The sequence below is a fragment of the Pygoscelis adeliae genome, unplaced genomic scaffold (genome assembly GCF_000699105.1).
Source record: "Pygoscelis adeliae isolate BGI_AS28 unplaced genomic scaffold, ASM69910v1 Scaffold85, whole genome shotgun sequence".
Classification (NCBI taxonomy): domain Eukaryota; kingdom Metazoa; phylum Chordata; class Aves; order Sphenisciformes; family Spheniscidae; genus Pygoscelis; species Pygoscelis adeliae.
In genome coordinates this window covers 237853-246990 of record NW_008824900.1, presented here as the reverse complement: position 1 = coordinate 246990, position 9138 = coordinate 237853, and the positions used below count along the sequence as shown (strand labels likewise).

Below are 9138 nucleotides of genomic sequence, written 5' to 3'. Positions count from 1 at the left end.
AACAACAAAACAAAACCCAAAAAGCCAATTATTAAACCAGTGTCCTACTAGAATGAGGAAATTCTTTTTAACCTTATTTTTAACTCATTAGAAACATTTATGCAGAAGTTCAACAGGGTCAGATCAGAGCTGTATTAAAACAGGGAGTCCTGTCAATGCAACGTCTGTTACTATAAAGCTCATGGAAAGACAGTTTCCATATAGTTAACATACGACTGAAAGGCAAGCATTGAGTACGAGAGCATCCTCAGAAACCGCAAGCCTTAAAATATGTTGCAGAGTGGAAAACCTGATACATTATGAGGAAGTGCTGTCATGTAAACACTGTCTTTATGAATTAAAACCAAAACATTTCATAGAATAAACCTTTTAAGCTTTTCATTTATGATGAAGCAAATTAAAAATAACTTCTGAAAGCTAAAGTATTTATAAAAACACAACAAAATGAAGGAACAGCAAGGAACAGCATCTCAGCAACTGTTCCAAACTAAACTATGAATTCTGTAATGCTAACCAATTTGTGGTCAGACTCTCTCTCAAGATTTAGTAATACAAAATCATAGTATTATAACCAAAACCAGGATGTCCCCGCTAACCACCCCCCCCCCGCAAACAGTCAAAATACAATTGCCACCCTCCTCTGAGTTCATTTACTGCACGCTCTTTTTTTTACCTTTCATAATCTTTCTCATGCCTAAGTTTCAAAAATGCGCAAAGGGATCAAGGTGCAAATTGGCACAGTTTTGCAACATTTATGCAGGGAGACTTCAAAATAAAAAAAAAAAATCAAGATTGCATTTATTGTAATTGATAGAACTAACCTGGATTTCATTCCTGGTTTAACTTCTACTGTCTTATCTGAACTTGCTACTACTCTGACAAAGACCTCTCCAGCTTCAGGATGATTCTGTCGCCGCAAAAATTTGTTTACTCTATCTTCCAAATGATTTCCTAAGCGTGTAGTCTGTAGCCCTAGAAATGAAGGGGGAGAACATGACAACGGAAACGTTAATACTGGAGAAATCACTGTTAAGTTCAGGGTGTTACCATGCCGGTAAGGTCTTTCAGCTTGCTCCTCTGTATAGAAGTCGGCTTTTTTCCCTTTGTTTTACCTCCGTATGAAAATTTGATGTTTTCATTTATGCAGCCCAATTAAAACGCAAAACCATCCATGTTTTTACCCAAGCTTTAAGTGTTCATACCCTAACATGGAAGCTAAAACCACTATAGTGGGAAAATTACTTAGTAGGTGAACTAACAAAGGCGGCTTTACGTAGCATTTTTAAATTTGCAGGCTTATTTTATGAACACTGCAAATGTTTTCTCCTAACAAACACACCAATCTGGCTGTTTGACAGAGATTACATCACTTTATAGATCTGGCTCAATGCCACACCTTTTCAAGCAAAGCAAAGCAAATGAACAGAAATGAAAAGCCTTTTGACTTCAATGGAGATTTCATTGCTTTTTCTTTTCTTTTCTTTTCAAGAGAGCTTTTAGATTGAACAGTTACAGTAATCTGCACATAAAGCTTAAATAGTTATTGCACAGCGATAGAGGTCTGTAAAAGTTCACGTCCACATATTGTCCAGATCCCCTCTCTCGGTCTTTATGTTCACAATTAGCTTTTGTGGGGATAGCTGTTTTTGAGTATTACAGGATGTGATGGTTTTCAAATAAAGCCACAGCAAATTACAGAAATTAAGATGAAGGTTTTGGTTTAAATTAAGAAAACAGAAGTAGCACACTGTTTTCACTTGAGGATTTATGACTATTTCTCTTATCCTACTGTACTTATTTTACCAACTTATATTTCTACTTCATTTTTATGGTCAATCTGCTATCTTTTCCAAAGTCACGGTGCAATCTACAGATGTTCGTTTTACTAAAATGCATTTCATTTTCAGCTTTCCATTGCTTCATTTTTCAGTTATTTGGCTACTGACACAAGGCTGTTGGTTCTTCTTCCTTACTACTGAGCTTGCATACAGAACGCTGCACTGAAATATCTACGCTAAAAATTATTTTAGGCTCCAATACTGGGGGGAAAAAGCCACATATAATCAAAGGAATATTTCACTTTCTAAGGGATTTATATACTTAACATATTTCACAATCAGTTTATAGGAATTGCCAAACGCGGCAATCTTGTTTTACATCTTGTAGTCTGTCCCCTTGTCCAGTGAGATTCTGTGGTTATAACCAGCAGAACACAGTCTAAATATCATTTACCTGGGAGCCAATAATTAAATTTAAAGGCAGGTTAAAGTAAAAATACACTATGCCCTTTACCAATTCCAATACACCGGCCTTTTCCAGTGTTTCCCCGCCCAATACAATATATTGGGCTTTCCATATCTAATAGAGGGGGTTTGATTTTAAAGCAAATTCAAAGAATCTTAAAGAAAATTCACAAATATTTTCTGAAGAAGTTTAGTTTAGTTGATTTCTCCAAAGACAAACAGGAAGAAAAAAGAAACAGCTCCATTTCAGCTAATGAGTTGGTACATTTTTAGAAAGCCATTTTAGTTAACTCTACTGTCTTGTGTTTTCATTTTATCATCTTTTCAATGCTAAGCAACCAAAGGATATCTGCTTCCTTCCTTATGCTGCAATGCATTAAGACTTGAAAAACAAAACAAAACAAGATCAGATAAGAAGACAGAAGAAATAGGCAGCATTAAGATTACATGCACCGTAAGGAAAGGATCTAAAAGCCGCATATTTTGATGTATTAGGATGTGCAAATTCTTGTAGAAAGCAACCGGATTTTGGTTCTTGGACACCTCTAACATATGTACTTCCAATAAAATCTCAGGTCTCAATGAAAACTGCAGCGCAAACTTGCAAAAAGGCATCCCAAACCAGTAACAACATAGAAGGCTTTCAGGCCGCTTGAGTACAGCAGCTTTGTTGCAGTAGCAATGGCCAGACATTTGTTACTGGATGAGCAATCGGGCAGTTAGGAAGAAAGTCAGACTTCTGGCTTACTGTGATTTTTTGTCAGGAAACTATTTTGGGTGACTTATTTGTCAGGGTACCTTTTGTCTTTGAACGTCTCTGCATTAGCTACTGGTTAAGTAATATTTGTAGATTTTCTTAGTAAGAAAAATACTTCAAAAGTTAGGAATTTCACAGCATAATCCAGCTGTACACTGGTTTATAGGTTATACTTGGCATGCTGCCAGTCAGCTTTATGCAACTTACTTGCGATGTGGTTAAGATAACCAATTTTACTTAATATACATAAGGAGTATGAATGTTTCCATAACAGCTAAGCAATAGCTTGCAGCTGAGGGATGTGCTACCTTGATTATTAGCAGTTGTGCCAGCATGCTTGAGAGAGCGTAGAAATATTGAGGGCAATTCAGGAAGTAAAGGTTTTTATGGGGAGGGAAGGGGAGAGGAGAGGAAACACGTTAATGTTTCAAACTTTCATTGCTCATATTTGATTTTAGGTCAGTAGTAAGACCAAGGTTTTCCTTCCCTGTTCTTGTGTCTCCGCTAGAGCACTGTGAAAGAAAACTGATCTCAAGAGGTGAGCCCACCAGTGGATTACAGCTGGCAGCAGGATTCAAATCATCACGGGAAAGAGAAAACAAGATAGCCAAACAGCAGGGAAAGGAGAAGGAAAAGGAGATCAATGGAAAGGAAAAAAGCACCATTATCTCCCTGTCCAGATCCCCAAAGAACAGAATGGTTACCTTAAACTAAATGCTGGTTACTCAAACTTTAAGCAACGTCACAGAACAACTGCAGACATCCAAGGAATCGCATACTTAAGACAATTTACATCAACATATGCTGTAAAGGCAGCATATAATAGAAGAGACATCTATTTAAAACAGTTATCTAAAACTACATTTTTATTTCATCACTTTATTAATGTTCTCTTACAATTTTAATCTGTCTTTAATGAGACTAATTTTAATCTTTTTAACAATACTCTCTTGCATGTACCAGGTTACTCCAGAGACCGTTTTGACTACTGTAACCTAATATGTCTCATACAGCATTATCATCTCCAAATTATCCCCCTTCAAATCTCTTATGATGCAATCAACCACACACGAAGTTAGCAAGAAGTTACATTTAATGCAAAACCGCTCCTTTATCACAATTTGGAAGATTCAGGCTTGCAAAGTCAGTGTGACAAGGTAATGCCCAGAATTTCCAAGGACCAAAGAACAAGGGAGGAATCAAGTGTACCTGCAAGTTCTAGCTGTTCAAGTGTCTGAATCACCCTCTTGGTTTCTACACTCACTTCATTTTTCCACTCTATGCCACTGACACTGCATTTCCAACGCTAGCCCTTACTCTCCCCCCTCGCCCCCGCAACGTGTATGAGTAAAAGTTATCAAGTTATGTTCTCTGATATTAAATGCAAAGAACGCCTCTGTAAGGATTACTAAGGAGACTGAGACAACTTGACCCGGCAGCTTTTGGCACTCTCTTTAGTGCAGATTTCAACAAGATTATGACAATGGTTACTCCCAAGAAAATCTAGACATGCAGTACAGTTGGTTACTTATTCCAGCGGACAGTTCCTATACACAGTCCACTCCAGAAGCAAGAAAAGCTCTTCAAACACATTAGTACTTGGCACTACCCACAGTACACCTGAAATGCAGTAAAACTTGTTACTGCCTGTTACTTGAAGGGCACAGAGGTGACAGTAAGTTACTACAGTTTCAACACTACATGGAAACATATCTAAATATACCCAGTAAAGTGCATGCAGCCTTATGTTTCTCCTGTTCTGTTCCCCCCCCCCTTTTTTTTTTTTTTAATCTTAGAAAAATAAGGGCATAGATGCCTAATACCTCAAGCAGCATTAAGGCTGACCACAAACTATACATAAAGAGCAGGTCTTTAAAACGTTGATTATAATTCTGACAGCTACTAAAGCCTTGGGCTACACTACTCCCCATTTTGCAAATGTTCCTGTATTGTCTATCATGACAACAGAAAGTCTCAGTCAAAAAGCCATTAGGGGCGGCAAGGAGAAGACGAAAGTTGAAGATAAAAATAGAAATATCAAACTCACTTTTAGCACTGAATTTGTTTTCTTTGCGTGTTCTACCAGTTTTCTTCAGACAATTATCACAGACAAACCTATTGAGAAAAAAAAAATTGCCAAAAACTTAGCATAAACCCCGTTATTGGCTAGCTTAAACCCGATGTTTGAACCCATAATTTAAATGTCAGAGTACAATATATTTTTCTCTGGATTTGAACAGCTTATATCTCTCCATTTATGAGGGACTTAAAGCCTTTATAAGCTGGTTTAATTCTACCAAGCAGTTACACCTGCTTTTGTGTTCTGTAGTATACAAACTTACCTCCAACCAGCTTCCATTGTTTAGTAGTTAGAAAGAAACCACAGAAATCTGAGTATATGAACAAATTGGTTTCATGCACATTTTCATCTGAATATACTGAAATGAGACTCCAAACACCAAAAAATGTATTTTATTTAGAAATGCTTTGTCCTTTTGTACTCAGTTCTTAAAAGGCAGTGACTGCATATTAAAGAGCAAAGGCAGAAAGTCTTAATGACATAAACTACACTGGTCTTACTGTACACAAGGGGTAAAAAACTAACAAACATCTTACCCTGAAGGCCAAATAATATCATAATGTAATACACAAATCTGGTGCATCTTCCGACCACACTCTTTGCAGTCAACAAACCTGAGAAGAAAAAACAGCAGCCAATCACTTCTGTTGCTTGGCAGGTAACCTTCCAGAATTTAGCAAGAAAGAGGGAGTTTCCAACCCTCTGCTAAGAACTGAATCAACTTCAGCAGGCCCAATTTATGTGTCAGTTTAAAAAAATACTCGTTAGAATAGCTTCAGATATACATCTATCAATCTCATATGCAAACAACATATACATACATAGTAAAATGTACTAGTTTAAAAATGTGAAATGGGCTTTCACGCACAATTTTTTTCTGGATCCTTTTCTAAGCAGAGTCCTGAGTTTTCCCAGCTTCAAAGAATTCTGCTCAACAATACCTCCGCAGATTTAATTTTTAGTTGTTGCAGCAACTACAAGTTGACTAAATGGTTGCTCAACTTACTGTAAATGTAAAAACTAGTAATCCATGAATCACTGTGCCAAGAAAACATGTATTAGCTTGTCTTTGCCTGCATGGGTCTGCTGTAGTCTTTTTATTTTTTTGGTCAAAATAATATATCAAAATTCTTTTTTTGGATGGGAAAACCGTTAGAAATTTTCCCAGTCAAGACTGCAACATTGGTTATGAAGCCAAATGCACTGGGGTACATCTCAGCAGTCTGGCTAAAGGTCTGGGGGAGGAGCTCTATTTAGTATTTGCAAATATGAGAAAAGGAATGAAAATGCATTACGTATCAAACTGCCAGAGAACAAAGTAGCAGTAAGATAAAATCCCGTTTCAGCTAGTTAAGGACAGTAGGAAAAGTAGCACAGTGCTACTAAAGAAACATTCAACTTGGCTTTTACTGAACTTCCGGAGGGTAATAAACGCAAGGAAGGAGGATGGCTCTTTTGGTGGGCTAAGCACTCAGGTGAAGAGAAAAACGTGTTTTAGAAGTCTAGCTAAACCAGAAGAGGAAAATGCAGAGGTCCCCCACAGGTACTCGGGGCTTGGTGTGAAAGGCTCTGTGTGACGGAGGGCCATTTGCAGCCAGCAGAAAATGCAGCGCTTTGCAGAACACACCTTAGGAATTACCCAAATAAACAGAACTAGAAACTGCCATTAAAACAGGCTCACGTTTTCCTCTTGGATATCAATAGTAGACATCAAGTTCGTATGTTGGGCTACGAACTCTAGAGAAAGATTCTGCAGCCTGTGTGGGCAGAGATGGGGGAAAAAGGAAGACTTCTTTATTCACTGCCTAATTTCTGAAGTGCTGGCTAAAGGACAAGTGAAACGGATGAGATTGTCTTAAAAACAACGGCCTGGTACTTACGGCTCTGGATCTAGTGTATCATTTTTCTTCTTTTCAAACTGATCCTTAGAGATGGTTCTAGAGACAAAGAGTTAATATGAAAACTCAGTAGTACCTTTATATCAGAGGCTGAGAGAATATCATGCTTTTCTGAATTGCAGCAAATGAGCAAACCTCAAGTTAGAAGAAAGCGTATCAGTATTTATCTTCTATTCAGAGAAAGCAATTCAGTTCATTTTAAGCTACAGAAATATTTTTCCCATTTCACTTTCTGTGTAAATTAAAAGCAAAATAAGAGACACCCAAGTATACACATAAATTTTAAATCATAAAGAACAAGGGAAGCTATCGTCAGTAAAGCAGCCACCTTCCAAAAGAGCTTGTATTCCTGAAATCTTAGCGCATCTTATTTTCCGGTCAGGTTAAAGACAAGCCATTGGTTTCATAAACAAAAGTCGTACTTCAAAAGGTGAGACATCAGGATTAGCGGAGGTACTTCATTTGAAAAGGTAATGGATTAGTGACATTTATTGACACAGCTTCCGTTCCCCCCCCTCCAACCACATTATCTAGTGTCTGCCACCCCCCGCAACCAGTCTACGGGCAGCTCTTGAGTAGCGCAACCGGACACAAGCGACACTGTTGGGCAGACTAACAGACCCAACGCAGTAACAACCGTTAATCATCTGTTACTGTAAAAAAATCTCCTATTAGTAAGAAAGTAGGCATTTCCCCACGAACGCCACCACCGGCCACAGGGTTTTACAGGACTACACGTCATCCCTCCTATTTAAAAAGGCAGCATGCAGAAGTAAGGAAGCGACTTACGTTTGAGGCTGGGAAGGGTCATCACCCAGGGTGACATTCTCCCCCTGGATTTCAGTGAAACACTTCTCACAGAAGTGATACCTGTCAGCAAGAAGGCCATATTTGGGTGAACTGGTCCAGCACAACATACAGCCACCCAAGCACGGAGCCACCAACCAGAGCAGGGCAGATCACCACGACGAAAAGGGGGGCGTTGTTGGTTGATTGATGGGTCAGTGTGGACAATGAGGAGGAACAGAGGGGAGGGGAGGGCAGGATTAGAGAACAGGGGAGGGAACAAACAGCACAGACGTAAGAGGTAAGACGCAAACACCAAGACAACACAGAGCAGAAAGCCAAGGCAAAGCACAGATTAGCATTCGGTCTCATTTTATACATTACTAACAAGTTGTCGGGTGTCAAATTCAAAATTTGGGGAGGGTTAATGAAGTAGCTACCAAGCGCTACATTTGTATAGACTTCAAATTTAAGAATTTGGATTTGATTTGCATTAGTTAGGAAAAAATTCTCTTTGAATCCAGGCTTGTGACTGATCGAGTTTCCTTTGGTTAAAAAACCAGCCTGTCAAAAAGCTTTAAGAACACATTTATTACAGATTTAAGTAATTAGAAAATATGCTGAAAGCATTTACTGATTGTCAGTAAAAACTGTAAAAGCAGAAACACTTGGTATGGAAAAAAAATCTGTAAAAATTGTAAATTCAAAGGTTATTTGACTATAAGATTAAATGTGACCAATTGCTCAGCTAATATTATTTAATATAAATGAAACCAAATCCATACTCTAGACAAACATTTAACAGAAATGCAATTATGGGTCAGAGTTTCCAGCCATTTATCTAGAATTACGATATATGTATATATGTGAACAACATTGAATATTGTACATACATACAATATATTTATCAGGTACATTAAAGATGTGGAATTAAGCTTTACAAATTGAATATGAGGCTAGGTACAATTTTTGGTCACCAGACCAAGAGCCAATCCAAGTTATACTCAGCAAAACCAATACTGCAGTTTAACAAACCAAGCTGAGTAAATTGGAATACAACTCTATGAAAATACAATCTGCATTTGAAAAAAAAATAAAATCTAAGTTACACAGATTTTTGGGTTTGGTTTTTTTTTGGTGGGTTGGTTGGTTTGTTTGTTTGTTTCAGATGAACTGGAACCAAAGTTGTCAGGGTCATTTAAAAAAAAAAAAAAAGAGGCTAAATGTTTGGAAAGGATATGAATTCACACAGGAACAAAGGTAACAAAGAAAGGCCACAGCTGTAAAATGCAGGAAGGCCACAAAGGATCATCAAAATAAAGGAGCTTTATGGAGGATCAAGAGTGAGAGAGTATAAGCAGCAATGGCAGCACA

The 9138-nt window shown here is 37.9% G+C and overlaps 1 protein-coding gene across 1 annotated transcript in view; it reads right to left on the bottom strand.

Moving 5' to 3' along the window:
- The window catches only part of CREBBP (CREB binding protein), an 83860-nt gene that overhangs the window by 13007 nt on the left and 61715 nt on the right, over window positions 1-9138 (bottom strand). Inside the window, exons 20-24 of the mRNA XM_009324676.1 lie at window positions 7768-7848; window positions 6961-7017; window positions 5617-5694; window positions 5048-5115; window positions 822-972 (exon numbers count right to left, since the gene is read on the bottom strand). Coding sequence (XP_009322951.1) covers window positions 822-972; window positions 5048-5115; window positions 5617-5694; window positions 6961-7017; window positions 7768-7848 — 435 coding nt within the window. The remainder of the gene's footprint in view (window positions 1-821; window positions 973-5047; window positions 5116-5616; window positions 5695-6960; window positions 7018-7767; window positions 7849-9138) is intronic.